The sequence below is a fragment of the Canis aureus genome, chromosome 29 (genome assembly GCF_053574225.1).
Source record: "Canis aureus isolate CA01 chromosome 29, VMU_Caureus_v.1.0, whole genome shotgun sequence".
NCBI classification, from domain to species: Eukaryota; Metazoa; Chordata; class Mammalia; order Carnivora; family Canidae; genus Canis; species Canis aureus.
In genome coordinates, this window is record NC_135639.1 from 39,763,289 (window position 1) to 39,790,653 (window position 27,365).

The window sequence follows — 27,365 nt, forward strand, 5'->3', positions numbered from 1 at the left end:
CAGAGGCTTGGGCGGCCTGGGCGGTCAGCACCGCGGACAGCACCGCGGACAGCGCCGGCGGGTCGCGGGGCGGGGCGAGGCGGGGCGGGGCGGGGCGGGGCGTACACGGACACGTCACGACGCGCGGGGTCTCCGGGGCGCGCGCTCCGGAGCGGCCGGCGCCGCCGCGTCACGTGACCCGGGTACCGGGCTGGGCGAGCCGCGCACCCCCTGCGCGCGGCCCCTGACCTGCGGCCTCCCGGACTGCGCTGCTGCGCGGACCCGCCGGCCCGGTGAGCGCGGCGGCCTCGCCACTCGGGTCCGCGCACCTCCTGCCCTGCCGTCACGGCGGCGGCCCTCTGCTCTCGGGTCCCGGGAGCCGCTGCCCGGGGTCCTCAGCCGGCCGGGTCGGGGGGGCGGGGAGGGGAAGTGAGCGTGACCTTGGCCCCGCCCTTGTTCGGCTGCGGCCCTGGGGGACCCCCAGCCCTTCGCGCGTGTTGGGTGAATGCAGTGTTGTGCGTGAAGGCGCGTCTCGTGGACGGTGGGATTTCAGGCGTCAGCGAAGACTACAGACTGCCCAGGAGGCCTCTAGTGGCCGTGGGGCGGGGGCGGGGGCGGGGGTGTGTGCGGGCTCTGCCCCTCGCCCTCTCAAGGAGGCGACCCGTGGACCGCCCGGCTGGGACTGGACTGCCGTGGAGCTGGGGATGGGGGCGTCCAGCGTTACGTGCCTGGCGGGACACCCAATACGTTTCCAAGTCTCAGAACCTCTTGGGGGCAATGCCCTTATAGACTGCTTTAACCAAGATGAGGAAACTGAGGCCGTGGGAGAGGCAGGATGGACCCGAGGTTGCAGTCAGCCTGGGAGGTGCTTCTCCCAGCCCCAGGGAGATGTTAGAGGAGAGGAGAAGGTGCAGTGGGGTGCAGCGGGCATAAGCTGGACTCCAAGGGCCTCACTCCGATAGCCCCTTCCCCAAGGGGCCCAAGCCTGCCCTTGCAGCCCCTGCTCTGCAAGTCCTCCCCACACACGCACTACACTAGCCGCTTGGAACAGGACCCGACTACCTTTTTACTTTTATTAACCTCTGGGCTTGAGCTCAGGCCCTAGGCCTCTCTGCCAGTGCAATAAGCACGCCCCTCCCTGCTCTGCTCTTTTCCTTGGAGTCTGCTGTCTCTTGGGTTCAGCAAACTAGAGTTGGGTTTATTCCCGAGAAAAGTCAACTCAGTTCTCAGAATGTGGGACCAGAGTAGGCCTGTAGCAGTGTAAGTCCAGCCTTCATTGCTGCCTGGCCTCAAGGTCTTGAGGAGGGCCCTGCCTCTTTTTGGACCTCGGTTAACTGACCTCTACAATGGACATGCTGTAGAGCAATCCTCACTGGGGCAGCCCAGACAGGGCCTTGTATATGGGAGGCTTCCTGGACAGCATGTCTGCAGTTGATCTGGTTGTGGGAGTGGTGGTGGGGATGGTACTCTCATTGTCCCTAGAGGGGAGACTTCTAAGAGCTGCCCAGAGCAACCTACCTGTTAGTCCACTAGGGACTGGGCTGGGCAGGTGGTTCATAGGATGCCTGACTAACTCTTTACTGCTGTCTTTCCTTGTGTGGCCAGGACTTGGCAGGGCTGGCTGGGGCCTGGCTGAGGTTGGTTCTGTTTCCACCCATCCAGGGCTCCTGGATTCTCAAGCCCTGCTGGAATGGGAGCAGGGGTGGCTAACCGGCTGCCCTCCTACTAGGGGCAGGGTGAAGCCCACAGCAGTGTCCAGCAGCCACTCCAGATCATTCAGTGTTTGTAAAACACAGTGTTCCTGTACTAGACTGCTCTGGACAGAGCCAGGTTTTCTCACTGCCACCCTGAGCTATCCCATTCCCCTGTGAGGGTGGTTGCGTCTATTGGAAAGTGCATGTTGTTAAGAAAAGACTAGGTTTACATCTTGACTCTACAGTGAGGAGGGCACAGGTTCTGGAGCCACCCAGAGCCCTGTCACCAGCTTCGTCTCTCTTCCTTTTTATACTGGGCTACTCTAAGTGCCTACCACATAAGATTGTGGAGAGGGTTAAATGAACATAATGTCTACTGCAGAATCATTGCTCACAGACTGTGTGCTCCTATTTTTATTCTCTCAATGGACGGTCTTGATGTCTGATTTCCTTTGCTTTAGAATGGGGATGATAGAGCTCCCTGGCTTGTTCAGAGTCTTCTGATGTTCTAGGCCAGTATATCCTTTGTCTCTCTTATGGCCATATGGTCGAGGTCAGCCGTATACTTATATTTGCCTAGAACAGTCAGAGGTAGAGCAGGGGTTGGGACCCTGTACTCTGACCTCAGAGCTGGGGCACCCTTCTAGGGAGATCCAGCCCCTAGAGGCCCTTGCTGTGGAGCCTGGAATCATCGGCTGGTGGGGCTCGGCTTGCAGCCGGAAGCTTCAGGGGTTGAGCATGTGGGAAACTTGGGGCATTGTGAGCTTAGGTTCCAACAGAACCCACGCTCTTCCTCCCTTCACTGCACTATATTTTTGCTTTTTAATTTTACTCTCTTTAGACTTCCTGCTGATTGCGCTGAGGAGCCTACTTTCCTCCTTTGAGAAGACTACCTCCTTCTCTTTGCCTCATGTGAGTTTGGAGGGAGAGGAGAGGAGGCAGGCTGGAAGGGCTTGTAGGAGGCCAGACAGATAGTTCCGGTGACTTGGTTGAGCTAAAGGGCATGGGTAGGGTCGGGGACCCTGTCTAGGGGCGTTGGCTCAGGGCCAGGTGGGACCTGGAAACCCTTTGTACCCCAGAGGACATGTTTTCTAGGGCTGAGTTGTACCAGGGGACATATGCTCCTGCTTGCATGGCCTCTGGTGGGTTGGCTCTGGTGCTGCACCCCACTTATACTGGGATTCTCTGGGCAGAAGGGCGTTAATGAGGATTCAGTGGAAGCTATTCTGTGTCCAGGCAGAGCTGGGCTGGAGCAGAGGAGGGGGCTCTGCTCCTAGTTGTGTGACTGGGGGTAGGGGCACAGAGGTCCTACTTTACAAATCCTGTGTAGGAGGAGGTGGCCTTAGTGGGCCCTGTCAACCCCCATCTTGCCTGGATAGGGAGCCCCAGGGCTTGCCAGGATTCGAGGAGGTTCTCAGAACCTGTCCTCTGGTGGGGCGGGGGTGGGAGGGGAATGGGGAGGAGGAAGCAGTATTTAAAACTGGTCATTCAGAAATTTTCCCTGGCCAAGGGCAGGTGACATGATGGGGGTGAGATGAGCTACAGGTTTTTGTTCCCCTCCAGCCTGGGTGGGCTTCCAGTCTGGATGTACCCCCCTGAGCTGTTGGTTGTCCTGAGTATTGTTGGTTCTGAGTGTAAACTCTGGGGAGGGTCGTGGAGCAAGAGAGGGTAGCTCCAGCTGGGAGCTGAGGGGGCTGGGCTGGGCATGGGGCTAGGCTTCTGGTCTGCCTCTCACTGTTCCCCAGTGCCCTTCCCTTCTCTGGGCCTCTGTCTTCCCTACGGTGAAGTGGGCTCATTGAGGCCTGTGTCATTGGCTTTCTGGCCTGGGAGAGTGCTTTGTGCTGGTTTTGCAGTCAGAGGAAGTCAGTGGTCATTTCTGGTCACAGTGACCAGAAACCCAGCAGTGCCGTAGGACTCCTGAGATAGTGCAGCTCAGTCAGACCCTTTCTTCAGGCTTTTTCTTGACCAGGCACAGCACATCCCAGCCCCTGGAGGACTGTGGCCTGAGTCTTGTGGTGGCCAGCTGCGTGGCCCACTCTTTCTTGGGTATACTGCCTCCACGTGCCCTGTGACCTTCCGGGTGGGCTCCAGCACCTAGGCTGAATGCTGCCCGAGGCAGGGCCTGGGTGGTACTTGTCTCTAGATCAGGCTTAGGGAGACAGCAGAGAAGGAGTGTGGGCTGGGGTGGTGGGGCACAGCAGGAAGGGAGCTCAGGGATGCTAAATAGCTGTTGCTGAAGTTTCCTGAGCTGGGATCTCCCACTTAGGCAGTGACCCTGGGAGGGCTAGCCGACTGTCCCATTCTCCTCTGTCTCATCAGTGTCTAGCTCCGGGCCACCTGCCCAGTAGAACCAGCAAATGCCAAATGAGGGAATAGTGGCTTCCAGAGCCTTTGTTCTGGTCCCATGATTTACATTTCTTCTCTCTGCCTGTGTCCAGAATGAGTCAGCTGAGGCTGTTGCCATCCTGGCTTGGAGCACGGGCCTCGAGGCTCCTGGCCCCACACGATGTCCAGATGTTCAACCGGCCCAGCAGGTCATCTGGGCCACCGGCCACCTTCCCAAGTGGCAAACGTGGAGGCAGCTCCAGTTACATGGAGGAGATGTACTTCGCCTGGTTGGAAAATCCCCAGAGTGTCCACAAGGTTGGCGCCTCCTCCCTACCTCTTGGAGCCAGGCTGTGGAGGGAGAGTGGAGAGAAGTAGCTTGCCTGCTATGTGATCTTGGACAGGTTTCTTTTCTCAGGTCCTCCATCGTCCCTATTTATAAAGCCTTGTCCTCATTGTGGGTGAAGAGAGCCTCTTGCTTTCTTGTTGCTGAACCAGCCAGTGGGTGGTGGCCTGGCCCGAGAAGCCCTAATCATGTCCTGCTCCTGCACTTGGTCTCAGACTTGCCCCTGCCCGCTTTTTCATGCTATGCTGCTTCCAGGTGGCTCTTTGTTATGTAGTTCGGGGCATAAGTGTTTATATACATACTGAGCTGATAAAATAAATGCCTGCTGATGGTAAAAAAAAAATAAAAAATAAAAAAAAATAATAAATAAATCAGATGACGGGGCAAAAAGTGAGAAATGAAGCTGCCCTCACCTTCTTCACTCACTCTCAGAGGAAAGAGATAACATGATTCAAAAACAGAATGTGGAGTTACACAGTAAAACATCTCCCTCCCAATCCATCTCCTATCTGCTCAGCTCCCACCTGCCTGTCCTCCAGTTTTTTCTTAGTTTCTTCTGTATCTGTTCAGAGTTTCTTTAGGTAAATTTGTTGCAAACATAACTCAGTTCCCCCATTTACACAAAAGCAACGTCTCCCTCATGTGTTTGAGGGCATGTTTCCCCTAGGGTAGAAGCCCGGTTCACAGCTGAAGCCCCTGGGTCACAAGTTAGAGCCTTCCCCCAAAACCCTTCAAAGCTGGGAACTGAAGAGATCTAGGCTTGGGGTTGGGTGTCCTGGGCTGGTTGTAAGAGATCTCGGCAGGGGCCTGGGCAGGTCCTAAGAGCTGTAGTGGTGAAGGAACACCCAGTACCCACTGGGACCCCCTGGGCAGGACCACCTCCTCCTCCCCTCAGGCCCTGACTTGCTGACTGTTTTCTTGCTTCTGCCTCTGCCCAGTCCTGGGACAGCTTCTTCCGAAAAGCCAATGAGGAAGCCACCTGTGACCCGGCTCAGCCACCGTTCCCCGAGACCAGGCCAGCAGTGTCGAGCCGGACTGAGACCAGCAAGCTGGTAGAGGACCACCTGGCTGTGCAGTCCCTGATCCGGGCCTACCAGGTGAGTGGCTGGCAGGGCCTGGGCTTGTAGGCTGAAATGTCTTCTGGCATGCAGCCAGGTGCTGATGGGAAGGGATCTGGCTCAGCCCTTCTCTAAGTCCTCCATGGGTGGCTCTTGCTTCTCCTCTTACTTGTCACATAACTGTTCATATCACTAACTGCCCCCTGGTATTTTTGTGTACATGTTGGTATTTTGTTTGTCTGTGGTCTTTCTCACCGAGTGCTGTCTGTCTCACACACCACTATGCTCCAAGCATCTAGAGGAGTACTAAATAATCGATTTCAGTAAATGTTGGATGAAAATTGAGTAGATTGACCTTTGTTAATGTCTGTTATCTCTTCTTGACTAAGCGTTCCAAGAGGACTGGGACTGATACATAGCAGGTGCTTAATTAGGGTTTACGGAATGAATTAGTGGATAGTTCAGTAAACAGCTCTTTCTCTACCAGCTGCTCTGTTCTGGAGACTTAGGCTCTTCCCCTGCTGGGTCTCCAGGCTGGGCCCCTGCTCTGACAGAGCATCTTGATGAAGTTGCCTTCTTGGTCTTGACTGAACAGGACTAATTGGAAGGCTTTTCTGGGTGTTCCCTTCATAACAAGTGTAATCGTTTGGGATCTCTCTGGGAATCAGTGGCAGAAAGTATTTTGTAAGAGAAACTTGTCAGACAGAATGCAGGGCATTCCAGGGCTCTTGGCAGAGACTCCATGGGACCAAGCAGCAAGCCACAGCAGGAGCCTGTGGGAGTATGGGGTCTGGGGGAGGCCTTAGCAAATGGAAACAATGCCTTGCCTCTGAATGAGGCACTCTTTGGGTGGCAGCTGTACTTTCTGGGGACCAATTATGCTGGGGTGGATGAGAGAAGGTGAGCAGACTGGGCTTCCTTACTGGCCTGAGGACCAGTGATTTGTGGGCCACCTGCAAGCAAACAGTAGTAATTTTTCTTGGTGGCTGAGTCAGAAAAATGATCTAACAATTTACTTTGAAAACCAAGAACAAAGAACATAAAACTCCATGTTAAATAAAGGTAACATTCATGGTGCTGCCTGAGGGCCTTGTCCCACGGTTCTCAGCTCTTCGGCTGCTATTTAGTTCTTTAGCCAACATGAAGCACCAGAGAGTCCTTAGAGTGGCCTAGTGTCTGGATTCAGGCATGTTCCTGTGGATCTGTAGGGTAAAAATCTGCCAAAGGTTGTGCCTGATGTGAATAAGCTCTCACCAGGCAGGCTGCGGCTCCTTGCAGCCTTGTAGGAGCAAGAGTTCTTGTTTAACTCATCTACACACAGTACTGAAAAATCCTCACACTTATTGTTATAGACACATAAGAGGTAGAAGAGTTGTGCAGCAAATCCCAACACCCGTGGGGCCAGTCTTGATTCATTTATTACCACCTCCATCCCTTACCTGTTGGCCACTGATTATTTTGAAGCAAATCCCAGACATAGTATTTCATTCATCGAACTTTTTAGCATGTATTTCTGTAGATAAAGGCTCTTTAAAAATGTGCCGTAAGAGCACTGTCACATGTGGGAATGTTAGCAGTAATCCTTAAGGTCATCAGACAACCAGTTGGTGTTCATGTTTACCTGTTTGCCTTATAATTTTACTGCCTGTTTGAATCAGGATCCACAGGTTGTGATAAGTTGATCCAGGTCTTAAGTCTCTTGTATGTTACAGATTTCTCTGTGTGTGTGTGTCTGTATGTGTGTATGTTTGTGGAAAAAAACAGGTTGTTTTGTGGTGTAGAGTTTTCCTGAGTCTGGATTTTGCTGATTGCATCCCCGTGGTGTCTTCATCTGTTCCTTTGTCCCATTTAATTTCTGTAAATTGGTAATTTACATCTAGAAGCTTTATCCACCATAGATTTGATTTTTTTTGTTTCATAATCAGCTTCCTAGGGGTGATGGTTAGCAGCTAGCAGCTCTGGATGATTATTTCCTGGACACATTAATTCATTAAGAGTGGTAAAAATGGTGACAGTATTCTATTTCTACCTCTCTTTCTTTATTATCTGAAATACTTCTATCAGGAAAAGCTCACTTTGTTTTTTTTTGTTTTTGTTTTTTGTTTTTTGTTTTTTTGAAAAGCTCACTTTGTTAACTCCATTTATCCTGGTGTAAATTGTGTAGGAAAGGCAGGATCAGTGCTTGATTTTCCTTTTTATTGACTGATTTTCAGAAGTGTGGTGTGGTTCCCTAGTCCCCTCCAAAGATGGTCAATGAAGACTTTTCTTCCTATTTAGTATGATATGAATGGATGAATTTAAACCTATTTGATGATTTTTCATCTGTTACAGATACCGTCCTTCTCATTGTCCAAATGTGTCCTTATTCCTTGCCCCCGCAGTGTTTGAGCACCCCTTTGCTATCTGGTATGACAAGATGCTCTGAGCTCATCTTGTACATATCTGGACCAACCAGTTCCTCAAGGAGTGCTGGAAGAGTCACTGCTATGGTCTGATCAGGACTTCTGGGCTCTTTCAGTGGTTAGAGCTGGGAAATATGTTTTTTTTTTTTAAAGATAACACATTTATGGGTTTATACTGATGCTTCCACATACTTCAGATGCAAGACTTAGGGTTTGTTCTTGATCTTATTTATTTATTTATTTATTTGATTTCATTTATTTATTCATGAGAGACACCGAGAGGGAGGCAGAGACACAGGCAGAAGGAGAAGCAGGCTCCATGCAGGGAGCCTGACATGGGACTCGATCCTGGTACTCCCTGGGCCGAAGGCAAGTGCTAAACCACTGAGCCACCCAGGGATCCCTTGACCTCATTAATCTCAATGTCATTGTCATCTTTTAAAGATGCCAAAAGTAGAGATTCCCGAAGACATCAGTACAATGACTTACTTGATTTTCCCACAGTCTACATACTATAGCTTTACAGTATAATTCTAATACTACCACTACTGATTGGTAATAGAAATGAATTTATAATATTTTTTTCCTGGAGTTCTATTTGTCTTTTGGGGATATTCTGTTATTTTATTTTATTTTTTGATATTCTGTTATTCATTTGGGTAGTACTGTGATCAAATGAATGTATGAATTCATTTGTTTTATTTTAATTTTTGAAACTTAATTTTGCTTGATAGTGATATAAAATATTTACAAGATTCCAAAATCAAATCTTCAAAGCAAAATGTATTCTTAAAAGTCTAGCTTCTATCTCTGGCATTATACCCTGTTTTGTTCTTTTTCCACAGATAATACTTTTTCTTGTTTATGATGTATTTTTCTAATGCATATATTTATTTGTGTGTATATGAATATATGCAAATGCATGTATTTATTTGAATCTCCTCTTTCTTAGATAATGGATAGTTTGTCACACATACTCTTCTACAGTTTGCTATTTTGCTTAACACTGTTTTGGGGGGGACTGTTTTGTGGGGACTACTGCACAGCAGCGGATAGGGATTTTTTTTATTCTTAACAGTTCTTTGTACTCCCCTGTGTGGATTTTCCATATCCATATTCCGGTCTTCTATTGATGGACATTTGGGAAGTTTCTAGAATTTTATGACTGCCAATTATACTGTAGTTAATACTTTTGTGTGTGCATCCTTATTTCTGAAAGCTGCATGTTGTACTTTTTTTTTTTTAATTTTTTTTTAATTTTTATTTATTTATGATAGTCACAGAGAGAGAGAGAGAGAGGCAGAGACACAGGCAGAGGGAGAAGCAGGCTCCATGCACCGGGAGCCTGACGTGGGATTCGATCCCAGGTCTCCAGGATCGCGCCCTGGGCCAAAGGCAGGCGCTAAACCACTGCGCCACCCAGGGATCCCTGCATGTTGTACTTTTAAAGAGAATTGAGCTCCTGCCAACTTAGTGGTTATGGTATAGGCAACTGTGCAGTGGCTGGTACTGTAGACATGTGGAAAGTTGGAATTCTGAAGTGGGAAATGAGGGGCCAGGGCCCAGAACTTGGCTTTCGGGGAGTATTTGTCTATCTGTGTTTCAGCCTGGCCCTGACCTCTTTCCCTTTCTCCCAGATCCGGGGCCACCATGTGGCCCAGCTGGACCCGCTGGGCATTCTGGATGCAGACCTGGACTCCTTTGTGCCCTCAGACTTAATCACAACCATTGATAAATTGGGTGAGAGCTCTTGTTTTGGCAGCACCAGAGCCAGCTGGTGCCTGTGGCTGGGTGAGGGGCTCTGGGACTGACATGTGTCTGAGGCCTGGGGCCCATCAGTCAGCCCTAGAGGCTTTCCTCTGACCTTTGCCCATCTGCCTCACTGTGATGTCTCCCCTTCTTCCCTAGCTGGTGCACTAGGCTCCGTAAGCTCGAGAGACTTGTCCAAGCCCCACCTTGTGGTACAGGCTGGGCTCTGACTTTTACTTTCCCTGTCTCCCTGTTCCAGCTGTAGGCTGGTGGGAGGGTGCTGGGGGCATTGTTAGGAGGTCCGGGGTACTGCTGGGCACCCCCTGGGGCCTGAGCCCTTTCTCTCCCCTCTGCTGCTGCGGTCGTGTGTGCCGCCTCAGCCTTCTATGACCTGCGGGAGGCTGACCTAGATAAGGAGTTCCAGCTGCCCACCACCACCTTCATTGGGGGATCTGAACACACCCTCTCTCTGCGGGAGATCATTCGGCGCCTGGAGGTAAGCACAGGCAGGCATGTAAGGCACACCTGCTGGCACTCTGGAGTGTGCTAGAGGGAAGGAGGGTTCTGCCTTTGTGTTCCAGATGCCAGGACAGTTTTCCCTCTTCCTGGCTCCTGGTGGAGTCCCTACCTGTTCCCTCAGAGCACCTACTGCCAGCACATCGGCCTGGAGTTCATGTTCATCAATGACGTGGAGCAGTGCCAGTGGATCCGGAAGAAATTCGAGACCCCTGGTGTGATGCAGTTCTCCAGTGAGGAGAAGCGGACGCTGCTGGCCCGGCTGGTGCGCTCCATGAGGTCAGGCCCTCAGCACCACCCCACCCCGGATGGCTGGAGTGGTAGCAGGGTCTGCTCCAGGGCTGTCTAGAATATCCCAGGACATCTAGTTCCTGAAACTAGGATCACTGGCAGGGGAAATTGGGACTGGAGGGGGTCTCATCCCCTGGCCTAGGGGAAGCCCGGAGGGGGTCTCATCCCCTGGCCTAGGGGAAGCCCGGAGGAGCAGCATGGGGGGTAGGTGGGCAGGGCTGGGTTCCAGGAGAACATGACCACAGGGACAGAAGTGGCAGAAAGTGGCTGTGGGACTGTGTGGACAGAAAGACGTCTCTAGGAGTGAGTGTACCAGCGCCTGCCCACGGGTGGGGTGCCACCTGGCTCTGCCACTGGGATCTGAAGCTGGGTATACAGGGGCTGCAGAGGCCTAGCAGAGCATGGGGCTCAGCTGCTGGGTGCAGAATGGATCCCTGGTGGTGAGGTGTAGGCTGGAATTTGAGTTGAATGGTGAAGGGGTCTCTGGGACATGGAGAGGGAGCCCTGTGCAGTGTGTGTGTGCAGGATGGTGAGCTGGAAGCTGCGGGAGGTGGCTTGTTGGAGCAGTTTGATTAGAAGGGGGAGAGAGGGTGATAACTGGGTTTGGGTGCAGGCAGAGGTCTTTGGTTAGGTTGGGAGGGTGCCCAGCCTCTCTGGCCTTTCTATGCTCCTTGTTGCTGTATGTTAATAGCAGGGCCTGTCTGTGCAAAGGGAGGTGACTTCGCAGCTTGCTCTCTCTCAGGCATCTAGCTGTGGTCCTCATGGATAGTCCCTGTGAGCCCCAGCCTCTCTGTCTTTTCCCTTCTCCTCACACCAAGCAGATTTGAAGACTTCCTGGCCCGGAAGTGGTCCTCCGAGAAGCGATTTGGCCTGGAGGGCTGTGAGGTCATGATTCCCGCCCTCAAGACCATCATCGACAAATCCAGTGAAATGGGGATCGAGAATGTCATCCTGGGGATGCCACACAGGTGGGCCCCCTTCTTGCTCCTCCATAGCCTATCTGTTCTCCAGGCCCAGCAGAATGAGATAGAAGGGAGGGGATGAAAATCAGAGCAGGGGTTTTGGTGGAATCTGGGGGTAAAGGTAGGATGACCTAGAAAGTTCTCAGTCCCTGGGCCCTAGGCCCAAAGCCACATGGAGGCAGGGACTAACCATCTTTCCTCAGACTCAGTTTCTCTTTTCCATGTTGCCGCTGTCCCCAGGAAGGTCAATATTTCAGAAAAGGGATGTACTATGCCTCTTGAGGTTCCTGTGGAGGGGTACATTCCAGGGAAGTGAGGACAGGGCCTGGGCAGGTGGCTTTGTGATGCCATCTCCTGGAGGAGGGTGGTCTCTGGAGGTGAGCTGAGAGTTTTTCCCCCTGGCTACAAGCTGACTACACGTTTTCTTGAGACCTTGATAGACTTAGAAGGCTGGCCTGGCAGCTGGGCATTGACCTCTGAACTGGAGCCCATGGACTGGTGAAGAGTACAGCCTGGGGACAGAGACAAGGTGGCCAGGGGTCCTGCGGAACGGGAGTGGTCTTGGAGGCAAAGCCCCAGCATTTTCTGTGACAGTTTCCATCTGCTCACGGGTGGGCCAGTGTTGGATGCACTAACAGGAGGGGTGTCAAGGCATCCAGATGCAGTGTGGGAGGGCCCCCATCCTGCGGGCTGGCCTGCCAGGAGCCTGGGATTTGTCTCTTACAGCTCCTTGCTCTGAGGGCCCAGAAATGCCCAGTGTCTCGTTAGAGGGTCAAGCAGAGCTGGCCCAGTTGTCAGAGATCCCACATTCGTGGCTTCAGTGGATCTCTTGGGAAGGATGGCCTTGGGCAGCCAGGGGTAGTTCTGGGACTGTGTGGTGGTACTGGGCCGGCTCCCAGCCTGAGGAGGGCTCTGGGAGCTGAAGGGCTGTTCTAGGCCAGGTCTCCATAGTTGGGGGTGGGAGTGGTATAAGACTGGAGGGCTTTGCCCAGAGGAACTGAGGGTTGTTCATGTGGTTCCTTTGGCCTCTAGCTCTGCCTCTGCAGAACGTAGGAGAGGCCCACCTGGAAGAGGGCTGCCCTCTGTCACAGGGCCACGTGGGGCTAGAGATTGGATCAGAGGGTGTGCAGGCCTGGGGCTAGTATCTGCTGGTGGGCTGGGTGGGCTGAGTCCTCCCCTGTGCCCAGATCAGCCTGGTACCCACCCCTGAATAAACTGCATCCTGATGGGAAGTCTGGCCTCGACTAGAGTCCCTGGTCTCTGGCTGCTTTCCTACCCCTAACCTGAGACCTCAGCTTCCCTGGACAGGTCCCCTGGTAACTCCTGACCTTAGGATTAGTTCAGTCCCGTCTTCTGCTGCAAGACACTGCTGGCTGAGCTGGGATCACATATGAGTGACTGTGATGCATTAGCAGATTGGGGTTGAGGTACTGGGTTAGGCTCAACTTTTGCTGGTGAGGTGGGGGGGAGGGGATGGGGTCTGACAGGGAGGCAGGGGTGGGTGGGGGGGAATGGGTGTGTGTGCATCCTGCCATGAGTGAGGCTGGGTGGCTCCTGCTTATGAGGGCCATGAGTGAGGCTGGGTGGCTCCTGCTTATGAGGGCCTCCAGAGTCCTAGTGAGATGTACAGAGTTTCTGGGGGAGCTGGCCAGCTAGAACCACTCACATGCCTTGTAGATTGAGACAGGATGAGAGGGTTGGGCCTCCTGTGGTTTGTATGGGGAGGGTTTCCCTGACCCCCATGCTAATTCTGATAGACCCAGGTGGGCAGGAGTGTGGGGATGTTGGGGCCTAATGGGGGAGGTGGCCTCTGTGCCAGGTGAGAGTCCCACCACCTGTGGCTCCAGGGGCAGGCTGAATGTGCTGGCCAATGTGATCCGCAAGGACCTGGAGCAGATCTTCTGCCAATTTGACCCCAAGCTGGAGGCAGCAGACGAGGTAAGTGCCAAGCCCTGTCCCAGATATTTGGGGTGTGAACTAGGAAGGAGCTGGGCCAGAAGCATCTAGGCTCAAACAGACCTGGATGTGGATGGCTATGCAGAAGAGTGGGGGAGAGAATGGGTGTGTTTGTGTGAGGCCACTAAGGTGTTTTAGAGTGAGTGCTGTGATCTCTGAGAGCTGAGAGAGCCGTCAGGTAATCTGGACCAACCTTCTTGCTTTCAGCTAGGTAAAGTGAGGCCTGGAGAGAAGTGACCTAAAAGGCATTTACTTCAGCTGTGTGGCCTGACTCTGCACAGGGTCCTGTCTACCAGCCCAGAGGGTTTCTTCACTCATTTTTTGCCCAGAACAGCCCGGGGAGGCCAGGATAGCTTCTTGTGCTCATTGGTGAGCAGAGGAAACAGTTCTCTGCTCACACCCCTGTTGCTGGTATGCATGTATGTTAAGCATGCCTTGTCCCCTGATGCCTTCACCCACGCTGGGCCTGAATGTAGACAGGCTTCCTCTCTCCACTGCTCTCTGCCTCTTGCACAGCCCTGCTTGTCTCCCCTTGGGTGGCTCTCCTGGTCCTCTAGGCAGCCATTGCATCACTCCCTCCTCTGTCCCTCTGTTCCCTCGGTACTCTTCTGGCTTTTTCCAGCCTTTGCACGTGTGTGTATATCTGTTTTCCTCTCTAGGCTGGTAGCAGGATAGAGAAGGGACCTCATCCCCGAAGCTCCAGCCCCCAGCAAAAGTGCTTGGTTTGTTAAAATGAATCCCATTAAATGGCTGCTCCAAGGTCATCCAGTACAAAAGGCAGAGCAGGGACTAGAATCTGCATCTGTTGGCTTATAGCCCAGAATCTTCCCAAGATGCTGTTCATTTGCTTACCAAAGATCATAGCACTTGCTCTAAAGGCACTTTCATCTCTCCAAGGCTCAGTTTGTTCTTCTGTAAAATGGGGATGAAACTCCCTGCCCCCAAAATGCTTGTGAAGAATCAAAGAGATGATGCGTGTAAACTGTGTAAAGCCTGGCCAAAGGATATTTTTTTAAAAAGTATTTACTAGTTCTTTTTATTTAAAAAAAAGTATGAGCATTGTTTAAAAAAAAAAGCATATGCAATGAGAATAAGTTTCCCTCATGAGACCCCTAGCCTGCTCTTCAGAGGCTCCACTGTGGCCAGTTTTTGTTTGTGTTAAGGTGTGTACTTCCAGAAATGTTCCATGCAGGTACAAACACACCTATCTACTCGGTACAGTCTTCTTTGTAAAAGGCCAGGGGAGTAGCTCATGATGCCACTTGGCACCTTGCTATTTTCACTTAAGGAGTTGTCACTGCTTCATGCGGCACACGGGAGCTCCCTGAGCTTTGAATGTGCTCTGGTTTTTGCCTCTCCAGATGATGGGTGTTACGTTGCTGACTAAGTTTCTTTGCACACGTGTGTGAGTACTCTGTTAGATGGTGTCTGAGAGATGCAGTGGCCAGACTCACTTCCCTCCAGAGAGCTTGAGGATATAGTGAGCCCACCCCCAGCATGTGTGAGGATCCCAGGCTCTTGTCCTCCCTTACTCTGTCGAATCTCTCTGTCTTTGTCAATATGATTGATGCAAAAATTTAATTGAGTATCTTTTCACATGTTTTTAGGCCATGTCTATTTCTTTTTCTATAAATTCTTCTCATGGCTTTTGCTCATTTTTTGCTATGGGATTTGGGACTTTGTCTTACTAATTTGTTAAAGAGTCTTATATATTGAGGATGTTAGCCCTTTGCCTATATTCGTCTTATAAATATTTTTCTCTGCTTGATTTTTCCTCCCTAACACTGCCATGGATTTGCTTCCCTCTGGCAAGTTTGTTAAATTTTAGCTGCCTTGTCTTTTATAGCTTCAGAGCTCTGTACATTGTTTGGAAGGGCCTTCCCTGCTCTAAGATCATAAAATACATGATATTTTTCTCTGCTGTATTGTGGCTTCATCTGCCGTCTATACATTATTGGTTAGTTTGGTGTTAGGAATTAGGTAGGGGTTCAGCTCCAAAATTTGCCCAGAGGCCATGCCGTGGTCTTATTAACACCACCTTCTGTTTCCCTGCTTGCACTGTCATTAATGCTGAAGACAATAGGTGATAATGCGGAGGGGCTCTGATGAGGAGGCTTATCTGTCCTCTGAGCCAAGGCGCAGGGGAACCTACCTGCCTTCCTCAAGGAGGGGTTGTGTGTGGTGATGGGAGGGCAGGAAGAGGATGTGGGTCAGGGATAGCACAGCCTTCTCAGGGAGCGGAATCCAGGGAAATGTCCCAGCCCTACTGTGAGCTTGCATATCTACTTGTCTGCCTGTCTGTGGTGAGAGGGGTGGGTTCACCATGGCCCACCTTAATCTTCAGGGCTCTGGAGATGTCAAATATCACCTTGGCATGTACCATGAGAGAATCAACCGGGTCACCAACAGAAATATCACTTTGTCCCTTGTGGCCAATCCCTCCCACCTGGAAGCTGTGGACCCCGTGGTGCAGGGAAAGACAAAGGCAGAACAGTTCTACCGAGGGGATGCCCAGGGCAAGAAGGTAAACTCATCTGGTTCCTAAAGGGTGCTCCCAGAGGGGCTGGATCTGAAGGCTGGGCTCTGAGGAATGGTAAAAGAGGGACTGGCTTTGAGGGCTGGTTTCTGAGTGATGGGCTCTTGAGGGCTGAACTCTGAGACAGTAATGGTTTCTGAGGGGTGGGCTGGGAGGACAGGGTTCTGAGGGACTGGGTTCTGAGGCATAGGGCCTGGATCTTTGCACTGTAGGGCACAGAGCTGGGCTGCACAGGCTCAGGCTCCTCCTGCCTCACATCCTGCCCTGCAGGTCATGTCCATCCTGGTTCATGGGGATGCTGCCTTTGCTGGCCAAGGTGTGGTGTATGAGACCTTCCACCTGAGTGACCTGCCCTCTTACACCACCAATGGTACTGTGCATGTGGTCGTCAACAACCAGGTGAGGACCTGGGCTGCCTGGTGGGCTTTGTCAATGTCTCCCATTTCTGAATTCCAGGAACTTTTGGGGGAAGTGTGAGATGATCCTGGTTTTGGGGTGTTTTTTTGTTTTTTTTTTTTAGATTTTTTTTTTAAAGATTTTATTTATGAGAGAGCGAGAGAACATGCGAGAGAAGGTGCGGGGAGGAACAGAAGGCCCAGCAGACTCCCTGTTGAGTGTGGAGCCAGAAGTGGGGCTCCATCCCAGAATCCTGAGATCATGACATGAGCCGAAACCAAGAATAGGACATTTAACCCACTGAGCCACCCAGGTGCCCTGAGATGATTCTGTTTTTGATCCCACTGCTTTGCCACTCCCCAGTGTATGACTTCAGGCAGGATCCCTGCTCTCTCCCCAGCCTGGTCTGTGAAATTGGTGTGTGCCTGTACGTATACATATACATGTAAATACACACACATGCACACACAGGTCCCATGGAGAACATTGTAAGGACAGAGGAAGACAGGTGTAACTACCACAGAGGCTGGACATAAACTAGATGCTACTTTTAGTTCTGTAGGAACCAGTCTTAGAACACAGCTGTCACAGGCCTTTGCTCTTTAGGCAGCTGTGCTTACTAATAGCTCTTCTGAGCCTAAAAAGCCCTAAGTTAATTGCCTTATTTGTATTAAGTCATTTAATCTTCACAGAATAACCCTGTGAGGTAGTATTTAATGAGTCCTTTTCATAGATGAGGAAACCAAGGCTTTGGGAATTTAAGTACTTGGCTCAGCATCACACACAGAGCCGTTGTTGGGGCTGGCAGTGAGCCAGGCCTGCGCTCTTCCTACCACAGTATGACATGCAGAACAAGAGCAGGCATGATTTCCTTGGTGATGCTGCCATCACTATAGGACCCGCCACTGTGCCTGTAGGGGCCGTTTACCCTCATCCCTTTCTGTGCCACATACCTCCTGGTCACACCTAATGAAGCTTGAGGCAAAGATCTCCCTCATTCCCTTGATCCACTAGTCTCCAGGGCAGGTACCACCTGTCTGGCTCTACAGAGGCTCTGTCCATTCTTCCTGCTTCTGCAGATTGGCTTCACCACAGACCCTCGCATGGCCCGGTCATCACCTTATCCCACCGATGTGGCCCGTGTGGTCAATGCACCTATCTTCCACGTGAATGCAGATGACCCAGAGGCCGTGATATATGTGTGCAGTGTGGCAGCTGAGTGGAGGAACACCTTCAATAAAGATGTGGTGGTGGACTTGGTGGGTTTGGGGCTGTGGTAGGGTGTGTGTGTGACCTGTTCCTGCTGTGCCAAGTGGGCCAGGTCTGTAGTATCTTTGGCAGGGAGGGCTGGGAGTGCTTTCCAGATGGAGGGTTTAGGGCCACCAAGAACATTCTGTGCACAGGCTTGGATGCGGGGCATTTAGTGGTAGGTGGTAGTGGGGGGCTTTCAGGGGCCTATCATGCCTGCTGTGCCCCCGCTGTGCAGTGACTATGCCTGCACTGCCTGAGGGCAGGGGCTGAGCCCCTCCCCACGCTGTCCTTGCAGGTCTGTTACCGCCGGCGTGGCCACAATGAGATGGACGAGCCCATGTTCACGCAGCCGCTCATGTACAAGCAGATCCACAGACAAGTGCCTGTGCTGAAGAAGTATGCAGACAAGCTCATTACTGAGGGCACAGTCACCCTGCAGGAGTTTGAGGTGGGCAGGCAGGCCACGTGGCTGCCTAGGACAAGCTTCCAATACAGCTTGGGACCCTGGGGTAGTTGTTGATGTTGCAGTGATTTCAAGAAGTAGCCATTATGGTCTTTGTCCCCAACAGATCCTAGTTGTCAAGGTGGACAGAGAACCAAAGACATTTACAGCTTGGTGGGATAGTGAATGCTGCCATGTGAGGAAAGCTCAGCCTCAGGCAGGAGTCCAGGAAGGCTTCCTGCAGGAGGCAGCCCTGAGCCTGGTTTGTTCCCACAGTTCTTTATGGATGCCTTGGGCTTCCTGCCTTGAGGGAGCTCTGAGAGCAAGCACTCTGAGTCTTTTCTCAGCTTCCTCTAAGTCCTTTGCTGAGCGGGGGGATCCCCCTTAACTCTGAGACTTTGGCCTCTGGCCACAGGGTCCCTGCAGGCCAGCCGACAGTTCTATAATGTAGCAAAGGGCACCAGGGCTTACAAATCCAGGTTGATACAGCCTTTGGCTCTCCAGGGCTTACTGTGTCAGTCCTTGCATTCACCCTGATTTCAGGAAGAAATAGCCAAATATGACCGGATCTGTGAGGAGGCATATGGCAGGTCCAAGGATAAAAAGATCTTGCATATAAAGCACTGGCTGGATTCCCCATGGCCCGGTAAGTGAGAGGTCTGTGACTGAGAGTGATTCGCCTGGGCCTGGGACCGGACTGCAGTGGTCCTGGGTGAGGGCGGTCGTTGCCCAGTCCAGAGGCTGAGTGTTCTATCCCTGAGACTCCTGAGGCTGGGGGCACTGATTTCTACATGTGGGGATGGGTCGGGGTTCAGGAGAGATGGTATCACCCTGTGAGCTTGTGTGACCAGCTGTTTTCTGGAAGGGGAGGGCTGAGCTAAAGCAGGTGCACATCAAAGTGGAGAGAGCCTGGGGGAGGGGTGCTCAGAGGGCCTCCGTGGGATGGAGCTAGATGGCTGTGACCTGGGGCACAGGGAGTAGCCCCCACAGGGGCCCAGCTGTGGCTATTGGGTGTCACAGATCCCAAGTGTGAGTCAGGGTTTGAGTGCAGGTGGGGTTAAGAAAGAGAGGGGCCCCTGAGTCTTGGGAAGGCAGCCGACCAGGGGATCTGAGGCCTGACCACACAGAAGTACACAGAATCTCTGCCCTCTCAGGCTTCTTTAATGTGGACGGGGAGCCCAAGAGCATGACATGCCCAGCCACAGGCATTCCTGAGGACGTACTGACCCACATCGGTGAAGTGGCTAGCTCCGTGCCCCTGGAGGACTTTAAGATCCACACCGGTGAGGTTGCTGTGCAGGCTCTAGCATGTGCCCTGCGGGAGATGGTGTTCAGGGGTCAGGGAAGCCTGGTTTGTGTCCTGGCTTGCTGGCAGGTCAGCTGAGCTCTTGGAGCCTCTTTTGCACTCTTGTGCAGAGCCCATAATAACAGGTTCCTTTCAGGGTGGGCAGATGTGGAAGCCATGTTCTCTACTGGGTGCCAGTCACAAGGCTTATGCCAGGCATCTTGGATTTTCCCAGTGCCTTTGCTGGGGTTGTCCATGGCTCACACAGAAGGAGGGCAGGGGAGCAAGGGTTCTGTGGAGGGGGCGGTTGAGTCTGAAATGTTGGGAAAGGGCAGGAGTGCGGTGCCTATGGTAGCCTGGATGGATGAGAGAGGGCAAGCCTGCCACTCCTGGGTGAGCCTAGGCCAGTTGGTGGTCGCTGGCTATACCTCTTGGCTGTGGCCATCCTGGTTGGGCAGTCTGGAGGGCTCCACTGGATGCCTATGGACCCTTCGAATCCAAAGGGATTCCTCCACAATGTGCATAGTGGCCCGGGTGTGTTGGGGTGCCCACTCTGTGTGCACATCACATGGGACTGGTACAGGTGTAGGGTCAATAGGAGCCCCACCTGGGCTGGGTGCCAAGGCTCAGATCCAGACATCTTTATGGGGGTGTGGTCATTTGTAAATTAGTTCCCTCTCCTGAGCCTCAGTCTCCTCTTCTGGAGAATGGGGACAGTCAGCAGCACTCTCTGGCAGGAGACCTGTGAGGAATGGTTCTGACTCAAGGGTATACAGTGTCTGCATATGACAGAGGCTCACCTAGTGATGCCTGCTCCTTCTTCCCCAAGGGAGGGAAGTTAGGGGGGCTCAGACCTGCTCTTGGAGTGGGGGTGCTGGTGGAGGGCTGCCTGGCCCTGGGGCTCCTGTAGCCTGCCAGGCCCTGTGCTGCGTGTGTGTGTGTGTGGGTGGGGTGGGGGGTGGGTATACAATGAACACATGCACAGCTGGGCTAGAGCCCTGGTGCTATGGCCGTCCTGGCTGGGGCCGTCCTGCAGGCCTCTGCGTCCCTCAGGGTGGCTCTTCATCCCTGCAGGCCTCTCTCGAATCCTACGGGGCCGTGCGGACATGACCAAGAAACAGACAGTGGACTGGGCCCTGGCGGAGTACATGGCCTTTGGCTCCTTGCTTAAGGAGGGCATCCACGTGCGGCTCAGTGGGCAGGATGTGGAGAGGGGCACATTTAGGTGAGGATGTGAGAGTGGTCTCTCGGCCCTGGGTGAGCATTAGCCTGGTCATCCCTGACCCCACAGGATTGCTGAGAGCTCATCTGTGCTTGGGGTCTATCAGAATCAGCCCAAGAGCTCTGGAGTGTAACTGGCTCTTCTTCCTTTCCCTGGCCCACGTTTGGGGAGCCCTTATATGGCTGAGGTAGTCACAGGTAACCCGTCAGCATCTCCAGCCCCTGCTCTTGGGTCAGGACATCAGAGGGCTGCTGGGCCACCTCTCTGACCCTGTGGGATTACCACTGGGAAGGGAGGCTCCCTGGATTGCTCTGGTTTCCCAGGGCCTTCTTGGTGTCGCCATCCTATGGAATTCTCGCACCGTGACAGGCTTGCCTGCCTCCTGCTACCTGGTGCACCTGCTCTGGGTGAACAGGTGGTAATCCGCCGCCCTCCATCCCTTCCTTATCTGTCTCTCTCCAGTCACCGGCACCACGTTCTCCATGACCAGGAAGTTGACCGGAGGACGTGTGTCCCCATGAACCACCTTTGGCCTGACCAGGCCCCCTACACTGTGTGCAACAGCTCACTCTCAGAGTATGGAGTCCTGGGTGGGTCAGAACTCTGCCTGCAAGTCAGGCAGGCCCTGAGATGCCTGGGGACCAGAGAGGGTCTTGCACCCCAAGCTGTCCTATTGTTTTATTGTTTTGACTATGACCACTCCTGCACAGTACTCAGCAGCTCTATCTCTAGAGCCCCTCCCCAGTCTCTGGGCTCCCAGGACTGTGTCCCCTGTTATTCTTTCTTCCTTGGTTTGACCTTTAGCTGGCCTGCTTCCTCCCTGACTGCCCCCTCCCAGAAGCAGGACCCTGCAGAGAGCAGCCCCCACCCCGCCCCTTCCCCTCAGCAGTACTGCACATATTTTGAGGGGTTATTCTTGGCAGACGGCTCCTGCTGCCTCCCCAGGGCATCTTGGGACTTGGCTCCTGGTCTAGAAGGTGGCCATACGTGAAGTTAGGGCTGAGGGTGGCATCTCTGAGCATATTGTCAGCTCCCTGGCAGGGAGGTTCTGGCCTTTGGGCCCCAGGGAGTCCCCTGGCTCTTGCTGGCCTGCTGGGAAGGGGGTGAGGACAGGGAGAGTGAATGAACAAGGACTGGGTTTGAGTGGAGCCATTGCCCCTTGGTGACAGTATGCGGTGTGCTCTTTGTGTCTTCTGTTTAGGCTTTGAGTTGGGCTATGCCATGGCCAGCCCCAATGCCCTGGTCCTCTGGGAGGCTCAGTTTGGTGACTTCCACAACACGGCCCAGTGCATCATCGACCAGTTCATCAGCACTGGCCAGGCCAAGTGGGTGCGGCACAATGGCATCGTACTGCTGCTGCCCCACGGCATGGAGGGCATGGTGAGGGCTGCATGGTGGCTGGGGCCCGGAAAGGCTCTGGTGTGCTTGGGAGAGGGTGGGTAGACCTTTGGCTGCTTGCAGGGGTGGGGGGTGTTTTCCTTCAGGCCCCTGGAACACATGGATCTGCTCAGAGCGGGGCCTGCATACATCTGTGTTGCTGCTGCTGTGATGGCACTGCTATCACTAGCAATAGAAGTAGCCAATATGTCTGAGGGTTTGCTCTGTGCCAGGTCCTGTTTAAAACTCTCTGTTAACGCTTCCAGTCCTTACAACAAATTAATGGAGTAGGTCCTGTATACCCACTTTCCAGATACAGGAAACTGAGGCAGAGAAGTAGAGTGGCTTGTCCAAAGTCACACAGCTAGCAGCTGAGATCTGAATGTAATGCTGTGTAGTACTGCCTGTCCTCTGGTCTTCTGAGAGTGGCCACACAGAGGGAGGATGGAGGGTGTGCAGGCCAGTGAGGGAGGGAAGGGCTAGGGAGAGCCCATGAGACACCTTGGTGGGTCTGTAGCCTGACCAGGTGGGGCATGAGTGGGACTGTGCCAGCTGCAGGGGCAGCTAGGAGCAGGGTGTGCTCAGCCTCTGCCTGGCTCTGTGACCTGGGGCAAAGGCCTTCCCCACCCTGGATGATTGGGCTACGAATCAATGAATGTCCCTGAGGGCCTACTCAGCCTGGACTGGTCATCCAGTCAGGGACTAATCACTACTGTTGTCACCAGTTGGCTGTTCAGAGCCAGGATTGGCCTTCCTGGGCATCTTACACAGTGTGTGTGATCCTGTGGAATTCTTGCAGCTGGACTGGGCGGTCAGTCCTGTTTCCCAGTTCACACGGGAAGAAAGGAATGGAGTGATCTGCCCAAGATCATGTAGCTGGAAAGGCACAGGGTGGAGTGGGAAGGTTGGTGTGGTCTGACGGGTGCTTATAGCTCTGGGTCCTTAGGGCTATGGGACAGATCACCCTCATCTCACGGGGAGCCACCCTGGAGGTCGGTGTGGTGTTGTCTTGCTGCCCACATGGGTGAGGGCAGGAGTAGGAGTCAGTCATGGGTTCCAGGCTGCCCCCTGTGGCTTAGTGACCGTGGGGTTGTTTCTTAATCTCGCTGCTACTCACCTTCATCTATGAAGTGAGGTAACAAATGTCTACACCATGGAGCTGCTTTCAAGATTAGTAAACAATGTCAATGGGGTCTATAGAGCTCTGCTGGGCACACAGCAGGTACTCAGTGAATGACAACTGCCAAGTCCAGAACACTCTGGAAAAACCATCTCACCTTGGCCTTTTTACCGGTTCACATGTGCTGGCTTTGACCAGACCCTCCTCTGAGGATATCCTCTCTATTTCTTCTCCCACATTCCTGGGTCTTTACTGTGGTTCTGGCTCCTCTAAGGAGCCACCCAGACTTCCCCCTGGGCCCTGGGCCCCTGCAGAGCCAGGTGTCTGTCCTGTGGGACACTTAGGCCAGTCTGTGCTGTCTGGCACTTGGTTTCAGGGACCAGAGCATTCCTCAGCAAGGCCTGAGAGGTTCCTGCAGATGAGCAATGATGATTCCGACGCCTACCCTGTAAGTGTGGCCCTCCCCCACCAGGGTAAGGTCAGGGCACGGGTGACACAGGCAGGCCACCTCCCAGCCCTACCCTGGTCTCCCAGGTGTTCACTGAGGACTTTGAAGTGAGCCAGCTCTACGACTGCAACTGGATTGTGGTCAACTGCTCCACACCAGCCAACTACTTCCATGTGCTGCGTCGCCAGGTCCTGCTGCCCTTCCGGAAACCGGTGAGCTGCCCGCTCTGGTCAGCATAGCAGTGCTGGGCCCAGGTGCAGAGCCCTGGCCAGGTGGGGCAGCTGGCAGCCGGCCACATGTTTCCCTTCCAGCTGATCATCTTCACACCCAAATCTCTACTGAGGCACCCTGAGGCCAAGTCCAGCTTTGACCAGATGGTATCTGGTAAGTGCTCAAGTGTGCTGGGGAGGTGGCTGTTGGGGGGCCTGGTGGCTCCTGGCCCTCTGCTTCTAGGACCCTTGTCCTCTCCTGTGTCTGTGCCCCTGTAGTAGCTCCTGGCTCAGTCCCCACCTGTGGCCAGGTTGAGAAGCTAGCCTGGGATCCCTCAGATATGGTCCGGCTTGGGTCATGTGAGCCAAGCAGCAGGGCTCCCTGGCTGTTCTCGGGGAGCCGAGAGGTGGGAGACCTGGCAGGAGTCTGCCTAGGATAACAGGAGCACTGAGAGTCGTCATTTACTCATCCAGGTTTTTTTTTACTCCTGAACCAAATAGACATTGCTGGCCCTAGGGACCCGGTGCCCCTCCAGGAGCTTTCAGGCATTGAGGGTCAGATAAAATATCTGAAGGACCAGTGTTAGAATTGAGTTGTGATCCGGGGGAGGATTGCGGAGGGGCTGATAATGTGGGGCCCTGAGGCTTAGAGCAGAGCCACCTGGGAAAACAGTCCTGGGTACTACGAGGAAAGCCAGCAGTTGCTGGCAGGGAAGGGGCCCACAGCGTGGACAGGGGTTTTTACCCATGTATGTTTGGGCACCCCCTCTGGGTACGCAGGTGACTGAGCTCTGACATCGGCTTGTGGACCTCTTGGCCTTGACACCTGGTGCGAGCTTCTCTCTGGTGGGGACTGGCAGCCAGTTTCTCTCTGCTTCAGTGTCTGCACCTGAGATTTGGGGACATTGGGGTGGCTTCCTTAGAGGTTCTCTGCAGTATGCTTAGTCTGGTGCCTGGCATGTGGTGTGAGCCTGTGAGGGCTGTCTGAGATGGGGGCTTGGCTTCAGGGGTGAGAGAGGAGGGAGGAATGTGCAGCAGCCTCCCAGACATCTGCTCACCTTCTCGCTTGGTGATCCGGTGGTTGGCGCACATGCAGGATGGGGAGCAGGTTTGGGACACACATTGATGCCATCAGATGGGGATTTAATGCCACCTTCTCTGTCTCCTCCAGAAGCTGTCCCCATCACAGTGCCCCCCAACCCCAGCCTGTCATCTTAAATGTTCATGTTCCCAGGGCTCTGTCCTTGACTCTAGCCCATGTCTACCTCTCTCCCTGTGACATTTCAGGGAGTCATCTGTCCCCTGCCAAGGTTTGGCTCAAGAGGTATCCAGTGCAGCCACAGATCCAATCTTGGGGTTAGTCTCAGTGGCCAGGGAGAGTCTGGGGCAGGCAGGGATGTGGATCTGGTTCTCAAGCTGATCTGGCCAAGTTGATGCACCTCTGGGAGCTGATGCCCTTGCCATACTCTGTCGGACCTTTAGGGACCAGCTTCCAGCGGGTGATTTCTGAGGATGGGCCTGCAGCACAGGCTCCTGAGCAGGTACGGAGGCTCATCTTCTGCACTGGAAAGGTGTACTATGACCTGGTGAAGGAGCGGAGCAGCCAGGGCCTGGAGGAACAAGTGGCCATCACCCGCCTGGAACAGGTGCACCCTAACCTCTTGCCTAGTCAGAGTCATGGACAGGGTCAAATCGCCAGCCCCCTGGCTCTGGGCAACATGCCAGGCAGGGCCAGGATGGGCATCACAGGTTGCTCTCCTGGGGCGCTGGCCATTGGCATGGCACCCACCCCCCCGTCCCCTGGCTATACTCCGTTTTCTCTTTGCCTGCCCCAGATCTCTCCATTCCCCTTCGACTTGATCAAGACAGAGGCAGAGAAGTACCCAGGCGCAGAACTGGTGTGGTGCCAGGAAGAGCACAAGAACATGGGCTACTATGACTACATCAGCCCGCGCTTCATGACCATCCTGAGCCGGGCACGGCCCATATGGTATGAGGCTGAGTGTGGGGGTACCTGCCATCTGTGCCTGGCCTCCTCTGGACCCAGGGGACTCTGGGGGCCTGAGGCATCATTCTGGCTCTGCCTGCCCCATTTGCTGTGTGAGCCAGAACTTCTGCCCTTCTGTGGACCACACTGGAAATTGAGGGAATGGGTCCCCTAGTTCTTAATGGCTTTGTGACTGTTGGTGACAGATCATAGACCCCATCAGTTCTGCCGTATGGAGAGTAAACCTTTGTTTGGCAGCCAGAACTGAATGAGAGAATGTCCTTTGATCTTAGGCCAGTCACTTAGCGTCTTGGAGGAGCCTTAGGCTCTTCATCTCTATAGCGGGATGATGATCAGGATTAGACCCGATGCATTCCTAGTGGCTAGGCCAGGCCCAGACCTACCCTTAACTTGTCTCTTCTCCTCTAGGTACGTTGGCCGTGACCCAGCAGCTGCACCAGCCACAGGAAACAGGAACACTCACCTGGTTTCTCTGAAGAAGTTTCTGGATACCGCCTTTAATCTCCAGGTCTTTGAGGGCAAGACATTTTAGAGCTGGCAAGGCCTAGCTGGGTCTTGTGGGACTGGCTGGGGACATGGGGGCTCATAAGGAGAGGGATGGATGGTGTTCCTGCCCAGGGGAGGGGCTGTCTAGAGCTCCAGGATAAAACAATACTCACGTAAGTGTTTAAGGCCAAAGAGTAGGCACTGCTGGCTTCGGGATTATGCCACCTTGAGCTTTTGTGTTTATGTCAGAATCTCTTAGGACTGAGCGAGCCAGAGAGGTCTGATATATGGGCTGTCATTCAGAAGAGTTGTTTGGAACTGTCCTGGTCTTTCTGAAATTTTTGTCTGTCTTCTCCATCTGTACTGTTCATGTCTCTGCAGACAGCCATGTGGGAGTCCATGTCTTTAGTCCCTCTCTCTCATCCTGGCAAATCTGGCTGCTGCTTACCCTGTCCTTGTTCATCTGTAGATTCAAGGAATGTTCCCTTTTGTGCTCTTAGAAATAAAGATTTCAGCAATAACAACCAGGTGAAGCAAAACCGTGCCAGGTGATTTATATGTGCTCTGTTTTATGGGGTGTGTCATAATGAGATATGTCAGCTTCTGTGTGAAATATAACCGCAGCTCATATGTACCAAAGTAGAAAACTAAATAACAGAGAAATAAAAAAATGCTTAAGAGAGGTTTTCTGTTTCTGTTTTGTTGTAAAATTGGGGAAGAGGCTTATGGTCTAGAGAGGGTAGAGAATGGGGAAGAAGAAAAAAACTAAACATGTAGAGGGTAAAATATCTGCCTCCATTGGACAGATTTTCTTTTGAGCCCTAGGCAGTATTTTCAAAATCTATTGGCATGTCCACTCTTTAGCCTTTGGTTGGTTTTGCTTCCCCGCAAAGATGCTGGGGAAGCTGCAGCACAGGAGGGATGTTTTGCTTTCTGCAAAGCATTTGTTCATTTATCTTTCTTAGAGTACTTTCTCTATGCTAGATGCTGGGGCCTGGGTAAGAGAATTATGTTGGAGATAAGTGCAGAGGGTTGTGGGAGTCAAGGAGGGCTTCCTGGAGGAGATGGGATTCAAAGGAAGAAGAGTCCTACCTGAGAACTGGGAGAGATGGATCTCCCATAGAGCAGACCTAGAAATACAGACCACAGGGTTGGGGTGGGGGAACCTCAAGGAACCATCATCCTGAAATTGGATAACAGTGTATTAAGTTCCATCAGGTTCAAAAACAGCTTATTGGGATATGCTTTGAACCACAACACAGGAATAGTCTATGTGACATAAAGTATAAATAATTACACCTGCCTTT

General features: G+C 52.9%; 1 protein-coding gene across 5 annotated transcripts; it reads left to right on the forward strand.

The window, feature by feature from the left end:
- Positions 1–141: 141 nt before the first annotated feature.
- Positions 142–26,740, forward strand: OGDHL (oxoglutarate dehydrogenase L). Of its 5 annotated transcripts, none has more exons than XM_077878592.1 (25): positions 142–272; positions 2,515–2,585; positions 4,112–4,316; positions 5,283–5,441; positions 9,442–9,544; positions 9,934–10,049; positions 10,194–10,348; positions 11,182–11,328; positions 13,170–13,260; positions 15,623–15,802; positions 16,085–16,213; positions 17,260–17,469; positions 17,757–17,909; positions 18,447–18,549; positions 19,058–19,186; positions 20,263–20,413; positions 20,873–21,000; positions 21,612–21,790; positions 23,284–23,355; positions 23,442–23,567; positions 23,667–23,739; positions 24,852–24,920; positions 25,047–25,210; positions 25,400–25,554; positions 25,981–26,740. In XM_077878592.1, the coding sequence occupies exons 3-25, from the start codon at positions 4,113–4,115 to the stop codon at positions 26,102–26,104; spliced, it is 3,120 nt and encodes a 1,039-aa protein (XP_077734718.1). In that variant the 5' UTR covers positions 142–272; positions 2,515–2,585; position 4,112; the 3' UTR covers positions 26,105–26,740. The 5 variants fall into 5 exon arrangements, with proteins under 5 accessions (XP_077734718.1, XP_077734720.1, XP_077734721.1 ...); XM_077878594.1 differs by having other exon boundaries at positions 17,290–17,469; XM_077878595.1 differs by lacking the exon at positions 24,852–24,920.
- The last annotated feature ends 625 nt before the right edge of the window (positions 26,741–27,365 follow it).

What these genes read in the sequence shown, in the direction of transcription:
- OGDHL (XM_077878592.1), top strand. Translation starts at nt 4,113, where the DNA reads ATGAGTCAGCTGAGGCTGTTGCCATCCTGGCTTGGAGCACGGGCCTCG. An exon ending in ATGTGGTCGTCAACAACCAG is followed by an intron (nt 16,214 to 17,259) that starts GTGAGGACCTGG and finishes CTGGCTCTACAG; the next exon opens with AGGCTCTGTCCATTCTTCCT. An exon ending in CTTTGACCAGATGGTATCTG is followed by an intron (nt 23,740 to 24,851) that starts GTAAGTGCTCAA and finishes GTGACATTTCAG; the next exon opens with GGAGTCATCTGTCCCCTGCC.